The sequence below is a fragment of the Phocoena sinus genome, chromosome 9, assembly GCF_008692025.1.
Source record: "Phocoena sinus isolate mPhoSin1 chromosome 9, mPhoSin1.pri, whole genome shotgun sequence".
Taxonomy (NCBI): domain Eukaryota; kingdom Metazoa; phylum Chordata; class Mammalia; order Artiodactyla; family Phocoenidae; genus Phocoena; species Phocoena sinus.
The window spans coordinates 76,486,385-76,505,719 of NC_045771.1; the positions used below are offsets into that span (position 1 = coordinate 76,486,385).

At 39.5% G+C, this 19,335-nt stretch overlaps 1 protein-coding gene across 2 annotated transcripts in view; it reads left to right on the top strand.

Moving 5' to 3' along the window:
* Positions 1–19,335, top strand: part of SLC25A40 (solute carrier family 25 member 40) — a 58,956-nt gene that overhangs the window by 24,521 nt on the left and 15,100 nt on the right. For both annotated transcript variants that reach the window (XM_032643697.1, XM_032643698.1), the window contains 4 exons: positions 601–721; positions 1,948–2,007; positions 3,728–3,834; positions 18,807–18,874. In XM_032643697.1, coding sequence (XP_032499588.1) covers positions 625–721; positions 1,948–2,007; positions 3,728–3,834; positions 18,807–18,874 — 332 coding nt within the window. In that variant the 5' untranslated portion in view covers positions 601–624. The remainder of the gene's footprint in view (positions 1–600; positions 722–1,947; positions 2,008–3,727; positions 3,835–18,806; positions 18,875–19,335) is intronic.

Sequence of the window (19,335 nt, forward strand, 5' to 3'; positions counted from 1 at the left end):
TTAATTGTCTTTCAAATGTGATGCTGCTCACATAGCTTAGCTGAAGTACATTACCATTTTTGGAAAATAGAGAGCATGTTCTATTAATGATGATTGTTTAGTGCCTTGGGGTATAGAACTTACATGTTTACTTCTGATAGTGGTCAACAACATATGCTTTTTTTTTTTTAAGTAAATTTACTTATTTATTTTTGGCTGCATTGGATCTTCGTTGCTGTGCATGGGCTTTCTCTAGTTGTGGCTAGCGGGAGCTACTCTTCGTTGTGGTGCGTGGGCTTCTCATTGCGGTGGCTTCTCTTGTTGCAGAGCACGGGCTCTAGGCGTGCAGGCTTCAGTAGTTGTGGCACATGGGGTCATTAGTTGTGACACACAGGCTTAGTTGCTCCGCGGCATGTGGGATCTTCTTGGACCAGGGTTCGAACCCATGTCCCCTGCATTGGCAGGTGGATCCTTAACCACTGCGCCACCAGGGAAGTCCAACAACATGTGCTTTGATAGTAATACTGGTTATTGTTTTTATAGTTTATTTAACTTTTAGCTGTTGATTTTAAGGGCATTTTCTATTACACTTTTATTTTACATCTTGCTTTTCTTTAACAGATTTTTCTTCTATTAGTTAAAAATATGGATCCTGAAGCAGAGGGACCACCAATTATCAAAGTGACTCCTCTTCAACAAATGCTTGCCTCTTGTACTGGAGCTATACTGACATCACTGATGGGTAAAATAATATGTAGATCATGTAACTGAATGAATCATTGATTCCATTTGAGTTTTACCATCTGTGAAATAATGATAATATTATCATTCATGCTTCATCATGATAACATGAAAAGAACCCTGGACAGAGAACCAAGAGACTAGAAGTTTAGTCCTTGCTTTGCCATCCTCAGGGTGAATGCACGTTGGGATAGTCCTTACTCTCTTTGAAATTAATTTTCCATCTCTAAAATTAGGGGCTTAGATCAGGAGTTCTTTGAGGTCCCTATCAATATTAAACCTTTATGACTCTATTATCCTTTTTTTAATAGTAAGAAGATGGAATAAAATATTAGCATAATGAAAAATACAGAAATTGGACAACTTATAGTGGCAACAAATTCAAATTATATTTTACTTTGCTTTAGTAACAGTGAATTGCTTAAATTCCTCTGGACCACGTTTTTCTGTCTTTTTAAATGAATTTCTTGTAGACACAGCCAAATGACAGAGTTAGGTGACAGTTCAGCATTTTAATGACTTTAACTTGGCTAGTTTATTTAAATAAGATAGCAGATGATTAGAAAAAATGTAAACTAATTGCTTTAGAACGTAGTGTCTTTAGGTCAGAATGCTAGGGTTGTAAAGGCTTTAGAGATCTTCTAATGTGACTTCTTCATTCTCAGACGAGGAAATACAGCCTGCAAATTAAAACCATTCTCCTTTGCTTCACTGTTCCCAAATGGAGTTACACAGTGTGGTAGTAAGGATGATTTATGACTAGCTTACTCAAATTTGCATTATCTATAGTTTTTGTTTGATATAGGTGAATTTAACAGAATAGGAAGACTTATATTGTTTGATTATTGATTACTTGTAATACAGAGTTATTCTCAGATATTTAAATGGACTTTTGAAACTTTCATTCTTTACCTTAGATAACATATTTTCTTATAAATACTAGTATTTTAGTTTTAATGCTAATGGAATTATAGTCGTAGAAATATTATAAATGAGAGTTGAGTACTTGTGAGAGGAGTAATTACATTTTCTCACTGGTACTCTTTAAATAAAATTCAAGGGCAAGAAATTAGAATGTTAACACTCAAAACCACTTTAAGATAAATAATCTTACCCATTATGTAGTCACGAGGAACGGTATCATTCGGTGTATTTTGTGTTCTTTGGACAAATGTCTGTACAATTTATAGGTATCACTTGTTAATTGAGATTTATGTATCTTCATAGTGACACCCTTTGATGTTGTTAAAATTCGACTCCAAGCCCAAAACAACCCATTGCCCAAAGGTATGTGCTCTGCTTATCCTGAAAACATTATGTTAGATTTTTAAATGTCGCTGGATTCTTTTTTGTTTGAATAATATTCTTTTTGTTAGTTTTTAAAAGTTGATGCCTTTATCCTCATGCAGAAACATTTTCTCATTTCTTAGTTGTACATGATGAGGTCTAGGCAGAAAACAAATACAGTTGACCCTTGAACAGTGAGGGGGTTAACACTGCCCACTGTCCACGTAGTTGTCTGCCTGTAATTTATAGTTGGCCCTCAGTGTCCACAGTTCCTCTGTTTTTGCAGTTCCTTATCCTTGGATTCAACCAACTACAGACTGTCTAGTACTGCAGTATTTACTATTGAAAAAAATCTGCATAAGTAGACCGTCACAGTTCAAACCTGTGTTGTTCAAGGGTCAACTGCCTGTGTATATGTGTATATAAAACATATAACACTTTCGTGAACCTACTAATTAAAGCAGAGGACAATTTTATATTTGAGTATATGCCTCACAAGTAAGAACAGAATTAAACCTGTAAGGCATCTTAGAATCTAGCTTCCTACTTTAGTCCAAGAGCTGTGCTCATCCTACAGTATTCATCCAATAGTCATCTAATTGTTGCTTGAATAGTGATAGAAAAGTCATTATTTTACCAGGCAGCTTGGTTAATTGCCGGACATTATAGCTTATGTGGACTTTGAGAAGAAAGAGTAGTTATATGTTTTTATTAGATGGGCAAAAATAGCGATTCCTTGATCAATATTTTGTGGTTTTATAAAGATAATGCTGTTTCAAACATGTTTAAATAGCAGAAAACAGACTGTGAGAAAGCTAGCTTTGTTTCAGGTGGATGAGAGGATCGATAGATTGTAGGAAGAGACTGAAAAGTAAAGTGGTTTCCTGTACATTAAAGTTAGACTAATGTATTACGAAATTGACAGAATTATATATGGTAGAATAGAGAAGACAGTTTTGGCAGCAAGAATGAATCCAATAATGGGAAGGATTGTTATTAGAGTTGTAGTCAGTTAAGAGGGAGCTGACAAATGTCTAGATTGAGCAGTATAAATACAGAGAAAGGGACAAAGCACAGCATTATTTACATTGGTTGAGAAAAACATTTTTTCATAGTCTTTTTTCAATTGATGTATAACATTGTATTAGTTTTAGGTGTACACTGTAATGATTTCATATATGTATATATTGAAAAATGATTACCACAATAAATTTAGTCAACTTTCATGACCTCACATAGTTAATAAATTTTTTTCCATGTAATGAGATCTTTTAAGATCTACTCTCTCTCTTAGCAACTTTCAGATATACATTAGATTTCATAATATATTTTTGACTGAATTGCCCTTACATACCACAGGGTTTTCTTCTGGTCAAATAGAGAAGACGTATACTCATGCTGTCTTTTCAAAACAGGTTTTCTCCTCTGTCTTCCCTCTCCGCTCCCTCAGATAACCGAAAAGAATTTATTTCCATGTGCATTTGCTGACTGCAGTTCTGAAAACATAATCCACTAATTTTCTCAATTGCTTTTCACCACTGTGAGTTTAGAGCCCAGTGCTATGTCATTAAACAAGTCAAATTATTTATGTTTCATCCTAAAAGGTGAAGACAAAGTTATGTCTTTGTGTAGCCTGCTCATCGTACTTTCATTTTGTTCATATGTAAAAATAATACAGTTTTGTGAAATAATCACTGACTGTTAGAATCTTCTTTGTTAGGAAAATGTTTCTTATATAGTAATGGACTTATGGATCATCTATGTGTCTGTGAAGAGGAAGGCAACAAAGCATGGTATAAGAAGCCAGGACGTTTCCAGGGAACATTGGTAAAGAGATTATATTATTTATAATCACAGTATGTTTTCTATTCTAATATTTACTCATATATGAAATATTTAACGATTACAGGAGAGTAAAATGTCCATCAGGTAGTTAGCACACTTATCCACAGTTAAAAAGTAGACATTAGAGCAGGAAAGGGAAAGTACTTTTTTTGCTTTTAATTCTTTGCTAACTTTATTTTCATCTGTTTATGCTTAGGGAGTGGGTTTTTTTAAACTTTTTTATTTTGAGATACTTGTAGATCATATACAATTTTAAGAAAAATATACAGACAGACCCTATGTACCCTTTTTCCCGTTCCCCCCGGTGGTGACAGGTGACAGGATGAGTACAGTAGACCACAGGATATTGACATTGATACAGTGAAGACACAGACAATTCCATCACAGCAAGGATCCTTCCCATTTCCCTTTTATAGCTACATCCACTTGTTAACTCCTGGCAATCACTAATCTGTTTTCTATTTATATAATTTTTTCACTTTAAGAATGTTACATAAATGAAATAACATAGAACATTTTGGGTTTGGCACTTTTCCCTTAATTATCTGAAGATTCATTCAAATTGTTTAATGTATCAATAGTTTGTTCCTTTTTATTACTCACTAGTATTACACGGTATGGATGTACCACAGTTTGTTTTCTGAGTGGTTTCCCGTTTTTGGCTCTGAATAAAACTGATACATACATTCATTCACAGGTTTCTGTGTGAAAGTAAGTGTAAGAAAAAACTGCTGGGCTTCCCTGGTGGCGCAGTGGTTGAGAGTCCGCCTGCCGATGCAGGGGACACGGGTTCGTGCCCCGGTCCGGGAAGATCCCACATGCCGCGGAGCGGCTGGGCCCGTGAGCCATGGCCGCTGAGCCTGCGCGTCCGGAGCCTGTGCTCCGCAGCGGGAGAGGCCACAACAGTGAGAGGCCTACGTACCGCAAAAAAAAAAAAAAAAAAAAAAAAAAAAAAAAAAAAAAAAAGAAAAAACTGCTCACGGTTTTTCTCTGAACACTCTACTTAGAACACTTCTGAACCGATATGTGGGGTTTTTCCCCCATACCGAGCAACTCTCCAGGGTTCACAAACTGGGTATTCTACAATTTAACTCAATTCTGACACCATCTACCTGGAGTTAGTGTCAGGTCCCACAGGACTGCTCCCACTTCAGATGCCACTCGCAAGTCCAGGTTGTCACCTATGTTTCTGAATGACTGGCTGTAAATCAGAGGTTCCCAAGGTCTCCTCTTGGGTTCAGTAATTTGCTAGAACAGCTCACAGAACTCAGGAAAACAGTTTACTTACTAGATTACTAGTTTATTATGAAAGAATACAACTCAGGAACAGCCAGACAGAAGAGATGCACAGGGCAAGACTTGGGGGAAGGGGCGTGGAGCTTCCATGTCCACTCCAGGTGTGTCACTCTCCCAGCACCTCCCTGTGTTCACCAGCCTGGAAGCTTCCAAATGCCATTCTTTAGAGATTTTTATGGAGGCTTCATTACATAGACACGATTGATCAAATCACTGGCCCTTGGTGACTGACTGAACCTCCAGTTCTGCCTCCCTTCCCAGAACCCCTGAGGTTGGGGACTGGGGTAGGGTGGGGAGGGTGGGACTAAAAGTTCCAGCCTTCTAATCAAGTGGTTGGTTCCTCCTGGCAACCAGCCCCCATCCTTTGGTTCTCTAGGGCCTTTCCAAAAATCACCTCATTAACATAAACTTAGGTGTAGTTGAAAGAGGCTTGTTGTGAATAACAAAAGACACTACTTTCACCTCTTATCCTCTGGAGCTATTTCAGGACTGAGAACAAAAGACCAAAAATTATCAACAAAAGATGCTTCCTTTGCTCTGTATTAATTAGGAAATTATAAGAGTTTTGGAGCTGTGTGCCAGGAACCATGGATTAAGGCCAAAATGTATATTTCTTATTATTAATCATAATATCACTGTTAGTCTTCATTTCTCTGGGGTAAATGTCCATGAGTGCAGTTGTTGGGTCATATGGTAGTTGCATGTTTAAGGTTTAAGAAACTGCCAACCTGTTTACGAGACTGGTAGGACCATTTTACATTCCCAGTGGCAGTGTATGACTGATCTAATTTCTCCACAACCTCACGAGCATTTGGTGTTGTCACTATTTTTATTTTAGCAATTATGATAGGTGTGTAGCAGTATCTCATTGTGGTTTTAACTTACATTTCCCTGGTGGTTAGTGATGTTGAAAACCTATTCATATGTTTTTTAGCCATCAGTATATCCTCTTCAGTGAAATGGCTCTTCATGTCTTTTGCCCATTTTCTAATTTAACTCTTTGTATTTTTACTGTTAAGTTTTAAATGCTCCTTATACTATCTAGATACGAGTCCTTTGTTGAATGTGTGATTACTAAACATTCTTTCCCACTCTAACTTCCCTTCTTATACCCTTAAACAGGGTCTTCCATGGAGTAAAAGTTATTAATTTTGATGAAGTCCAATTTGTCAATTTTTTCTTTATAGATCATGCTTTTGGTGTCAAATCTAAGAACTCTTTATTTACCCTAAGATCTGAAGATTCTTCTCCTGTTTTTAAAGTCCTTGATCCATTTTGAGTCATTCTTATATAATGTATGGGTTTGAGGTTGAAGTTTGATCCTTTTTGTTTTTTTAGCATGTGGTTGTCCAGTTGCGTTTGTTGAAAAGGCTATCTTTCCTCCATTAAGATGCTTTTGCACATTGTCAGAAATCACTTGGGCATATCGTGTGGATCTGTTTCTAGGTTGTTTATTCTGTAACATTTGTCTGTTACCTACATCAATACCACACAGTCTTAGTGTAGCTATAGAATGAGTCCTGAAATCAGGTAAACTGATTCCTCCCACTTTATTCTTTTTTTTTTTTTTTTTTTTTTTTTTTTTTGCGGTACGCGGGCCTCTCACCGCTGTGGCCTCCCCCGTCGTGGAGCACAGGCTCCGGACGCGCAGGCCCAGCGGCCATGGCCCACGGGCCCAGCCGCTCCGCGGCATGTGGGATCCCCCTGGACCGGGGCACGAACCCGCGTCCCCTGCATCGGCAGGCAGACTCCCAACCACTGCGCCACCAGGGAAGCCCCACTTTATTCTTATTTTTCTTTTTGAAAGTTGTTTTATCTATTTCCAAAGTTTCTTTATCTTTCCATATAAATTTTAGAATAATCTTGTATATACCTACAAAAAAATCTTGATGAGATTTTTATAGGAACTGTGTTAAACCTGTATGTCTTATTTGGAGAGAAATGACATATTTACTGTGCTGAGTGCTCCAGTCTGTTTTTTCTTCTAGATATAATTGACATACAGCACTGTATAAGTCTAAGGTGTAGAGCATAATGATTTGACTTACATACATTATGAAATGATTTCCAGAATAATTACCATCCACCATCTCACAGATACAAAATTAAAGAAACAGAAAAAACATTTTTTGTGATGAGAACTCTTAGGATTTACTCTCTTAACAAATTCGATGTATAACATACAGCCGTGTTCATTGTCTTTATCATGTTGTACATCATTTATTAGTACTTATTTATCTTATAACTGGAAGTTTGTACCTTTTGACCTTCATCCAATTCTCCCTTCCCCTCACCCCCCAACTCTGGTAACCACAAATCTCATCTTTTTTTTTTTTTGAAAGGTAAATCATGCACAAATTTTCTTTAATAAAACTGGCCAGAGCTTGTTTTTAAACAAACAAACAAAAGATTTTAATGTCTGCTAGGAAAAATCATCTTTTTTATGAGTTTGTTTTTGAAGTATAATTAACCTACAATACTATATTCCTGTTACACAACATAATGATTTGATATATTTCTATGCATATCAAAATGATTACCATGATAATTCTAGTTACTATACGTCGCCGTGTAAAAATATTACATAGTTATTGACTGTATTCCTCACAAGATACATTTCATCCCCTTGAATCCTTTACTTTGTAACTGGAAGTTTATACCTCTTAATCTCCCTCACCTATTTCTTTCCTCTCTCTCCTCCCCCTCCCCTCTGGCAACCACCTGTTTGTTCTCTGTATCTGTAACTCTGTTTCTGTTTTGTTATGTTTGTTCATTTGTTTTTTTAGATTCCACATATAAGGGAAATGATACAGTGTTTGTCTTTCTCTAACTTATTTCAATTAGCATAATACCCTCTTGGTCCATCCATGTTGCCACACATGGCAATATTTCATTCTTTTCAATGGCTGAGTAATAGTCCATTATCTATCATCTATCGACCTATCAGTAGATAGGTAGGTATCTGTATCTCACATTTTCTTTACCCATTCATCTATTTACGTTGCTTTCATATCTTGGTTATTGTAAATAATGCTTCAGTGAACATAGGGTGCATATACCTTTTTGAATTAGTATTTTTGTTTTCTTTGTATACATACCCACGAGTGGAATTGCTGGGTCATGTGGTACTTATATTTAAAGGTTTTTTTTTTGCAGTATGCGGGCCTCTCACTGTTGTGGCCTCTGCCATTGTGGAGCATAGGCTCTGGACGCGCAGCCTCAGCGGCCATGGCTCACGGGTCCAGCCGCTCCGCGGCATGTGGGATCTTCCCAGACTGGGGCACAAACCCGCGTCCCCTGCGTCGGCAGGCAGACTGTCAACCACTGCACCACCAGGGAAGCCCTAAAGTTTTTTGATGAAGCTTCATACTGTTTTCCATTGTGGCTGCACCAATTTACATTCCCACCAACAGTGCATAAGAGTTCCCTTTTCTCCACCTCCTTGCCAACACTTGTTATTTGTTGTCTTTTGGATAATAGCCATTTTTACAGGTGTGAGGTGATATCTCATCGTGGTTTTGATTGGCATTTCCCTGATGATTAGTGATGGTGAGCATCTTTTCATGTGCCTGTTGGCCATCTGTATGTCTTCTTTGGAAAAATGTCTGTTTAGATTCTCTGCCAATTTTTTAATCAGGTTTTGTTTGGTTTTTTTGATACTCAGTTCTATAAGTTCTTTGTATATTTTGGGTATTAACCACCTGTTGGATGTATCATTTGCAAATATTTTCTCCTGTTCAGTGGGTAGCCTTTTCGTTTTGTTGATAGTTTTCTTCGCTGTGCAAAATCTTTTTAGTTTGATGTAGTCCCATTTGTTTATTTTTCCTTTTGTTTCCCTTGCCTGAGGAGACATATCCAAAAAAATATTGCAAAGACCAGTGTCAAAGAGCATACTGCCTACTATGTTTTCTTCTTCTTTTTAAAAAATTATTTATTTTATTTAATTTGGCTGCACCAGGTCTTAGTTGCAGTACGCGGGATCTTCATTGTGGCATGTGGGGTCTTTAGTTGTGGCACGTGGACTCTTTTTTTGGTTGTTGTTGTTGCGGTACGCGGGCCTCTCACTGCTGTGGCCTCTCCCGTTGCGGAGCACAGGCTCCGGACGCGTAGGCTCAGCGGCCATGGCTCACGGGCCCAGGCGCTCCGTGGCATGTGGGATCTTCCCGGACCGGGGCACGAACCCGTGGTCCCCTGCATCGGCAGGCAGACTCTCCACCACTGCGCCACCAGGGAAGTCCATCATGTGGACTCTTAGTTGTGGCATGTGGGCTTCTTAGTTATGGCATGCAGACTTCTTAGTTGTGGCATGGGAACTCTTAGTTGCGGCATGCATGTGGGATCTAGTTCCCTGACCAGGGATTGAACCCAGGCCCCATGCATTGGGAGCACAGAGTCTTACCCACTGCACCACCAGGGAAGTCCCCTGCCTATGTTTTTTTCTATTAAGATTTTTGCCTTCAGGTCTTAAGTTTAAGTCTTTAATCCATTTTAAATTTTTAAAAATTAATTAATTAATTTTTAGCTGTGTTGAGTCTTCGTTGCTGCATGCGGGCTTTCATGGGCTTCTCATTTCTCACTGAGGTGGCTTGTCTTATTGTGGAGCACGGGCTGTAGGCGTACGGGTTTCAGTAGTTGTGGCAAGCGGGCTTAGTAGTTGTGGCTCGCAGGTTCTAGAGCACAGGCTCAGTAGTTGTGCACAGGCTTTGTTGCTCTGTGGCATGTGGGATCTTCCTGGAACAGGGATTGAACCTGTGTCCCATGCATTGGAAGCCGGTTTTTTTTTGTTGTTGCGGTATGCGGACTTCTCACTGCTGTGGCCTCTCCCGTTGCGGAGGACAGGCTCCGAAAGCGCAGGCTCAGCGGCCATGGCTGACGGGCCCGGCCGCTCCATGGCATGTGGGATCTTCCCGGACCGGGGCATGTACCCTGCATCGGCAGGTGGACTCTCAACCACTGTGCCACCAGGGAAGCCCGGCAGGCAGATTCTTAACCACTGTATCACCAGGGAAGTCCGTGAATTTATTTTTGTGCATGGTGTGAGAGAGTAGTCCAGTTTGATTCTTTTGCATATAGCTGTCCAGTTTTCCCAACACTGTTTATTGAAGAGGCTGTCTTTTCCTCATTGTATATTCTTGCCTCCTTTATTATAGATTAATTGCCCATATAAGTGTGTGGTTTCATTCCTGGGCTCTCTCTTCTGTTCCATTGATCTATGTGTCTGTTTTTGTGCCAGTACCATATTGTTTTGGTTACTGTAGCTTTATAATATGTTTGGAATCAGGGACAATGATACCTACAGCTTTGTTGTTCTTTCTCAAGATTGTTTTGACAATTCAGGGTCTTTTGTGTTTCCATACAAATTTTAGAATTATTTGTTCTAGTTCTGTGAGAAATGCCATTGGTATTGTGATAGGTATTGCATTGAATCTGTAGATTACCTTCGGTAGTATGATCATTTTAACAATATTAATTCTTTTTTTTAAAATTTATTTATTATTTTGGGCTGCATTAGGTCTTCGTTGCTGTGCACGGGCTTTTTCTCTGGTTGCGGTGAGCAGGGGCTATTCTTCATTGCAGTGTGCAGGCTTCTCATTGCGGTGGCTTCTCTTTGTTGTGGAGCATGGGCTTTAGGTGTGCGGGCTTCAGTAGTTGTGGCACTCAGGCTCAGTAATTGTGGCTCGTGGGCTCTGGAGTGCAGGCTCAGTAGTTGTGGCACACGGGCTTAGTTGCTCCACGGCATGTGGGATCTTCCTGGTCCAGGGATCAAACCCGTGTCCCCTGCATTGGCAGGTGGATTCTTAACCACTGCGCCACCAGGGAAGTCCCAACAGTATTAATTCTTCCAATCCAAGAACATCTGTTAGTGTCATCTTCAATTTCGTATAATTTTCTGAGTTCAGTATTTTACCTCCTTAGATTTATTCCTAGGTATTTTATCCTTTTTGATGTGATTGTGAATGGGATTATTTCCTTAATTTCCCTTTCTGATAGCTTGTTGTTAGTGTATAGAAATGCAACAGATTTCTGTATATTAACTTAGTATCTTGCAATTTTACCAAATTCATTGAGGAGCTCTAGTATTTTTCTGCTGGCATCTTTAGGATTTACTATGTATAGTATCATGTCATCTGCGAACAGTGACAGTTTTACTTCTTCCTTTCCAATTTGGATTCCTTTTATTTTCTTCTTCTTCTCTGACTGCTGTGGCTAGGACTTCCAAAACTATGTTGAATAAACTGTAGTGAATAAAAGTGGTAAGAGTGGGCATCCTTGTTCCTGATATTAGAGAAAGTGGTTTCAGCTTTTAACTGTTGAATATGATGCTAGCTGTGGGCTTGTTGTATATGGCTTTTATTATGTTGAGGTATGCTCCCTCTGTAACCGTATACCCACTTTGTTGAGAGTTTTTATCATGAATGAATGTTGAATTTTTTCAGAACCTTTTTCTGCATCTGTAGAGATGATCATATGGATTTTATTCTTCAGTTTGTTAATGTGGTGTATCATTGATTTATGGATATTGAACCATCCTCGCATCCCTGGGATAAGTCCTACTTGAACCTGGTGTATGATCCCTTTTGATCATTGTTTATCATATTGTTGAATTCGGTTTGCTCATACTTCATTGAGGATTTTTGCATCTATGTCATCAGTGATATTGGCCTGTCATTTTCTTTTTTGGTGTGATCTTTGTCTGATTTTGGTATCAGGGCAATGCTGGCCTCATAGAATGAGTTCAAAAGTGTTCCTTCCTCTGCAATTTTTTGGAATAGTTTTGGAAGGATAGGTGTTAACTCTTCTCTAAGTGTTTGGTAGAATTTACTTGTGAAGCCATCTGGTCCTGGACTTTTGTTTGTTGGGAGTTTTTTTTTTTTTTTTTTTTTTTTTTTTGCGGTACGTGGGCCTCTCACTGCCGTGGCCTCTCCTGTTGCGAAGCACAGGCTCCGGACGCGCAGGCTCAGTGGCCATGGCTCACGGGCCCAGCCGCTCCGCGGCACGTGGGATCCTCCCGTATCAGGGCACGAACCCTTGTCCCCTGCAACGGCAGGCGGACTCTCAACCACTGCGCCACCAGGGAAGCCCTGTTGGGAGTTTTTAAATTACTGATTCAGTTTCATTACTGGCATTTCATCTGTTTGTATTTTCTATTTCTTCCTGGTTCAGTGTTTGGGGAGTGTACATTTAGGAATTTTTCCATTTTTTTTCTTGTCATCCATTTTACTGGCATATAGTTGTTCATAGTAATCTATTATGATCCTTTGTATTTCTGTGGTGCCAGTTGTAAGATGCCATTTTGACTTATAGGTTTTTGTGTATATATTCCTTTGCTGAGGCTTTCTAATTTTTCATTAGTTTCAGACATGTTTGTAAGTGATCATTCAATGATTCATATGTTGACTGTTTTAAAATCTTTGTCAGATAATTCTAATTTCTGTCAGTCTCAGTGTTGGTATCTATTTATTGTCTCTTTTCATTCAGTCTGACATCTTCCTGCTTATTTATTTATTTATTTGCCACGCTGTGCGGCTTGCGGGATCTTAGTTCCCTGACCAGGGATCGAACCCGGGCCCCTGGCACTGAGAGCGCCAAGTCCTAACCACTGGATCGCCAGGGAATTCCCTCTTCCTGCTTCTTAAAATGACAAATGATTTTTTCTTTTTTACTGAAACCAGGAAATTTTGAGTATTATGTTATGCAACTCTGAATCTCATTTAAACATTCTATTTTAACTGGCCTTTTTGACACTGTTAACTCAGAGGAAGAGGACTGCCACCCTGTTATGTCTGGGCAGAACTGAAGTCCAGGTTCCTCACTCAGCCTCCACCGATACATAGGGTGTGGGAGAGGGCTCTTTGCTGTTGGACAGTATGGTCTGAATGTTTGGGTCCCCCCCCCCCCCCCACAAATTCATATGCTGAAATCCTTATGCCTGATGCAGTTGTTTTAGGAGGTGGAGCCTTTGGGAGTTGATTAGGCCATGAGGGCAGAGACCTCATGAGATTAATGCCCTTAGTAAAGAGACCTCAGAGAGCTCCCTTGCCCCTTCTGCCTTGTGAGGACACAGTGACAAGTCTGAGATCCAGAAGAGGACCCTCATTTGACCTTGCCAGCACCCTGATCTTGGACTTCCAGCCTTGAGAACTGTGAGAAATAAATTTATGTTGTTCATAAGCTATCCAGTCTGTGGTGTTTTGTTTAGCAGCCTTAACAGACTAAGACAGTGGGCGTGGAATTTCTGACTCCCCTTGTGATTTCCTGCCACTGGTTGGGGGGTAGTCTCATTACTGTCAAGTGATGGTAAAAGTCCTGATTCTCCACTACTCCTTCTCTGATACCACTGTAAGAACCCTTAGCATATTCACCATTGTTATTTAAAAATCCCCAGTCTGATCCTTCCAAAATCTCTGCCATATCTGAATCTGGTTCTGATGCTTCGTTTGTTTCTTCAGACGATATATTTTGCCTTTTAGCATGCTTTGTAATTCTTTTCGTTGGAAGCTGGACATGATGTATTTGGTTAAAAGACTGAGGTAGATAGACCTTTAATGTGAGCTTTATCTGGCTAGACATTAGGCTGTGTTTACTTCTTGTTATAGCTGTGTTGTCAGAGACTAAAATTTCCTCTCCTGTCCTAGTTTTTGTCTTGCCTGTTGTCTTTGGGTTTTCCTGGAGACTCCTCAGATAGTAAAATAGTTTCCCTTGAGTGTGATTTTTTTTTTTAAGGAGAATAAAGATTTGGGGCATATTTCAAAAATGGTTACTTTTCTCCTTACCCTGCTGGAAACAGGAGGGGATTTTTAAAATCTCTGATCCTAACAGTGAGAATATGGTAGGGCTCATGGAACTGAAACTCATGAAAGCATAAGGACCCTCCTACAGTAGCCCCCTCAGAGTTTTTGATTCTCGAGTTAGTATACACTGAGCAATCTGTCAGTTATAAAGTTTTCCTGTTGGTCCTGGTTCTTACTTTGGGCTTCTACTCTATTAAGCTGTGAGTGAGTCTCTGTATGTCTGTCCGTCTCTCCAGTGTTCAAGGCAGCAGTTTGACCTGTGACCTCAATCCTCTGATCAGTCTAAGAGGAGTTGTTGATTTTTCATTTTGTTCAGGTTTTTTCTTGTGAGGACGGAAATGACGACTTCCAAGCTCTTTACATATAGGACCAAAAATCAGAATTCTTCTTTGGATTTATTTTGGTCATTGTCTTCTGCTTTCTTGGGTGGAAACATGGATTATTGATTTTAAGCCTGCCTTTTCTCAGCTCAGCATTTAATGCCGTAAATTTCCTTCAAAGCACTAAATTAGACGTGTTCCACAAATTTTGATGTTGTGTTTCCATTATCAATCAGTTGAAATATTTTCTAATTTCCTTTGTAATTTTTTTGGCCATGGATTATTTAGAAGTCCAATATTCAATTTCCCAATATTGGATTTTTTTCTAGATATCTTATTGTTCCTGATTTCTAATTTAATTCCAATGTGGTCAAAGGAACATACTCTGTAAGTTTTCAGATTTTTGAAATTTATTGAGTCTTGTGTAATGGACCTACGTATGATCTGTCTTGGTAACTTTTTTTTTTTTTTTTTTTTTTTGGCGGTACGTGGGCCTCTCACCGCTGTGGCCTCTCTCGTTGCGGAGCACGGGCTTCGGACACGCAGGCTCAGCGGCCATGGCTCATGGGCCCAGCCGCTCCGTGGCATGTGGGATCTTCCCGGACCGGGGCATGAACCCGTGTCCCCTGCATCGGCAGGCGGACTCTCAACCACTGCGCCACCAGGGAAGCCCATTGGTGACTATTTTTAGTGCACTTTCAAACCTGTATTCTGTAGTTGTTGGGTATAGTGTTCTATAAACCATTAGGTCAGGGTGGCTGATGCTTCATTTAGATCTTCTGAATTCTTACAGATTTTTAAAATTATTCTGTCATTCTCTGATAGAGGATATAATAAACTTTAGTTATGATTGAGGATTTGTCTGTTTTCTTTTTTAGTTCTGTCAGGTTTGCTTCATGGGTTTTGAACCTCTCATTAGGAACATTCACTTGATATGTTTTTTGATACATTTTTATTATAATGAAATCTCTTTATCACCAGTAGTGTTCATTATTAGTAGTGTTCATTGAAGTCTTTTATCTGTATGTAATATAGCCCCCTTTCAGCTTTCTCATATTAGTGTTTATATGGCCTCTTTTTCCATTCTTTTACTCCAAGACAGTGATATAGTTGTGCCTTGTTTTTTTACCCTAGAGACTCTTCAGATAGGATCTGAGACTTATGCAGTTCTTTTAGCTGTGATGGTCTGTTGTTTTACAGGAGCCCTGTTGATATAGTGGCTTTTAATTGGGAAATTTAGTCCTTTAATATAATTTTTCATGTGGTTGGGTGTTAGTGTACTATATCTGTATGTTTTTTTTTCCTTCACTGCTCCCTTTTCCCCTCATTTCTTGCCTTTTTTTGGATTATTTGAATTTTAATAATATTACATTGATTTCTCTATTCCCATTTCTAGGGAGACAGTTCTTCAAAAGTGTTTCACATTTCTTCATATCTTGTGAAGAAACAGAGCATGGCATTGGCTGCCCTTTGTTCCTGACCATCTTTTCAAGGATGTTTGTAGAGTGAATAACCTTGGAAGATTCAGTGCTTCCCTCTAGAGCCAGGGGATGGCATCCTTACTTCCTATTCTAAAGGATTTAGATTCCCTAAGGTCAGATTTCCTTTCCTGTAATGCAGTCCCACTGTGTGTCTGGGTGTCATCTATCCTTCTTCACATTGCCGTGTGGAAATTGGGGCTCAGGAAACAGGCATCAAAATGCTGATACTCTGCTGCTGCTACCGCAAGTAATAAACTTTGTCTCACCCCAGAGAGTTTTGTCTTTACCATCTCTCATGATACCGCGGCAGGCTGACTAGCTAACTAGGAAGTAGGGTGAAATCTCAGACCGCTTACAGTCTTGACATCCTTTACTCCCTCCTCTTCCTTTGTGCTATTGCTTCATTGATAGTCCATCTTGTTACCTTGCAGATTCCACAATTCACAATTAGAATTTTTGATTTAAATAGTCTTATGTTTTTAAATAGTTAAAAAGAGAAAAGAGAGAAATACATATTTTACATGTAACCACTTATTTACCATTTTTGTACTTCCTGCCTTTCTGAAGATTGTAGTTACAATGTGCCATCATGACCCTTTATCCTGAAGAACTTTTTACAGCATTTCTTTAGTGAAGGTATTTTGGCAGTGCAGTCTCTAAGTTCTTGTTCTTACAGAAATGTCTTTATAAAGCATTTTTGAAGTGTGTTTGGCAGCATATAGAATTCTGGCTTAGTTTCTTTTTCAGCACCTTAAATATGTCATTACATTGTCTTTTGGCCAAAATTTCATGTGTCTGATGAGAAGTTAGTCTTCATTTATCATCCTTTCCCTGTATTTTGTCATTTTTCTTTTGTTTTTTGTTTGTATGTTTTGGTTTGGTTTTTTAAATAATTTTTTCTTATCGTGCTCTGAATTCACAGCATTTTTTAAAAATTTATTTTTAATTTTATTTATTTTAAATTTTATTTATTTTTGGGTGTGTTAGGTCTTTGTTGCTGTGTGCGGGCTTTCTCTAGTTGCGGCGAATGGGGGCTACTCTTTGTTGCGGTGCGTGGGCTTCTCATTGTGGTGGCTTCTCGTTGCGGAGCACGTGCTCTAGGTGCATGGGCTTCAGTAGTTACGGCACGCGGGCTCAGTAGTTGGGGCACACGGGCTTAGTTGCTCCGTGGCATGTGGGATCTTCCTGGACCAGGGATCGAACCCATGTCCTCAGCATTGGCAGGCAGATTCTTAACCACTGCGCCAGCAGGGAAGTCCCTGTTTGTTTTTATTCAGTTGGGATTTTTTTGAGATTTGGGGCTCTGATATCTTTCACTAATTGGGGGAAGATTTTGGTCATCATTTCATCAGGTAATTTCCTGTTCTATTATGTTTCCTTTCCTCTATGACTCCACATTAACCTGTGTTATACCATTTGATATTTCCCCTCAGGTCTCTGAGGCTCTGATAATTTTTCTTCATTCTGTTTTTTTGGCCACGCTGCACAGGTTGCTGGATCATAGTTCCCTGATCAGGGATGAACTGGGCCCTTGGCAGTGAAAATGCAGAGTCCTAACCACTGGACTGCCAATAAATTCCCATTTTTCTTCATTCTTTTTCTCTTCCTTCTTCAGATTTAATAAGTTCTGTCTTCAACTCCAATGACTCCTTGATGTCTCCTTTCTGCTGTTAAGCCCACTTAGTGAATTTTTCGTTTCAGGTTTAGAATTTTCATTTAGCTTTTTTTTTTTTGCGGTACGCAGGCCTCTCACTGCTGTGGCCTCTCCCGTCGTGGAGCACAGGCTCCGGACGCGCAGGCTCAGCGGCCATGGCTCACGGGCCCAGCCACTTCACGGCATGTGGGATCTTCCCGGACCGGGGCGCGACTCCGCATCCCCTGCATTGACAGGCAGACTCTCAACCACTGCGCCACCAGGGAAGCCCTGGCAGTTTTTTTATAGTAACTATTTCCTTGCTGAAATTACAAATTTGTCCATTCATTATGCATACATCATCTTTTAAATTCTTGAACGTGTTTATAATAGGTGCTTTGGAGTGCTTGTCTGCTGATTGCATCATCTTAATCATCTCAGTGTTGGTTTCTGTTGACTAATTTTTCTTTGAGTATGGGCACATTTTCTTGTTTCTTTTTATGTCTAATGAATTTTGATTGGATAGTGAACATTATGAAGAATGCATTGTAAAGACTGTGGATTTTTTTTTTTTTTTTTTTTTTGTGGATTTTTTTATATTCTTCTGAAGAGTCGCTTCTGTTCTAGAAGGCGGTTAACTTTGGCTGGATTCAGCCTTTCACACTCAGGCACCACTGTGGTGGGCTGCAGCTGAAATTTCCGCCCAGCCTTTAGTTGCTGGGGTTTTTTTGGTTTGTTTCTGCCAGAACTCTGTTGTCTTCTCCTGGGGTTGCGTAATTTAGTGGTGAGCCACGTTTTGTGGCTGATTTTGTCTCTAAATTTGGGGGCTTATGTCCTCTGCAGCCTTTTTTCCTACGATTCCCCTTGTAACTTTCTGATGAGTCTACCAGACTGAACTCTGATATTTGCCATCTCAAGCAAGTAAATGTGCTTTTCCTTGCAACTCCCACAGGCAAAAAGCTATAAATTTGCAAATCTCACTCACTGCACTTTTTCAACAGTAAGCTTCCCTATAGTTTCTACTTGCTTTTGGTTCTTCTCCAGAGATTTTGGATATTGGGTTTAAATAATATTTTCTCAGATTTCATAATTGGACAGGAGAGTTAATCTCTGCTATTCGTCCACTTCCTTTTTATAATAATCTTTGAAAACATTGCTTCTAAGCCCTAAAGTAGAACGATCGCAAGCTGAGTAATATAGATTTTATTCTGTAAGCAGGAATTATCATCCAGAAATGCTTTACTTGTGTTTGAAAGTTGAGAAAAATTCTTTTTATTTTTTTTAAAGAATGGGCATACATAAATCTGAGAAGCTTTTATTTTAGAAATAAGCGCTTGAAAGAAGCAAATTACCAATCAATTATCACTACAAACTTTTTTGTATATAAGGTTCAGGTATATATTTTGACCCCTTCTTTCTATTATAATTTTAGGATGCCTTCTTGAAAATCATTCGAAATGAGGGCATTAAATCCCTGTGGAGTGGCCTTCCTCCTACCTTGTAAGTTGAAATTTAATATTTTTCTTACTAAATGATGGTTGTTACTTCGCCTTATAATCAGCCTCATTGGACAACATCATGCATTTTTAATGTTAGTGCTTTTTCATTTTCTAGAGTATTTTTTTGTGAATCTCACAGCTGTCCACATATTTGATGATTTGCTGGAAGGATTCACAGGACCTAAAGAAGGTGATAATGTCTGTGGTTTATTACAGCAAAAGAAACGAAGCAGAATCAGTAAGGGGAAAGGACACAACAGGAGTCGACCAGGCAAAGGCACCCTGAGCCCTCCCGTGTGACACTGCAGAGCGTGTGCTGCTTCTCCCAGCACTGAGCCCCCGCGGCACACGCAGTGTTTCTGTCTCATGCAGCCCTGGAGTCTGAGTCTAGGGCTTGTATTGCGGGCTGATGACATAGGCACATTCTGTTATTACCAAAACTCCAGCGCCCCCAAAAGCAAG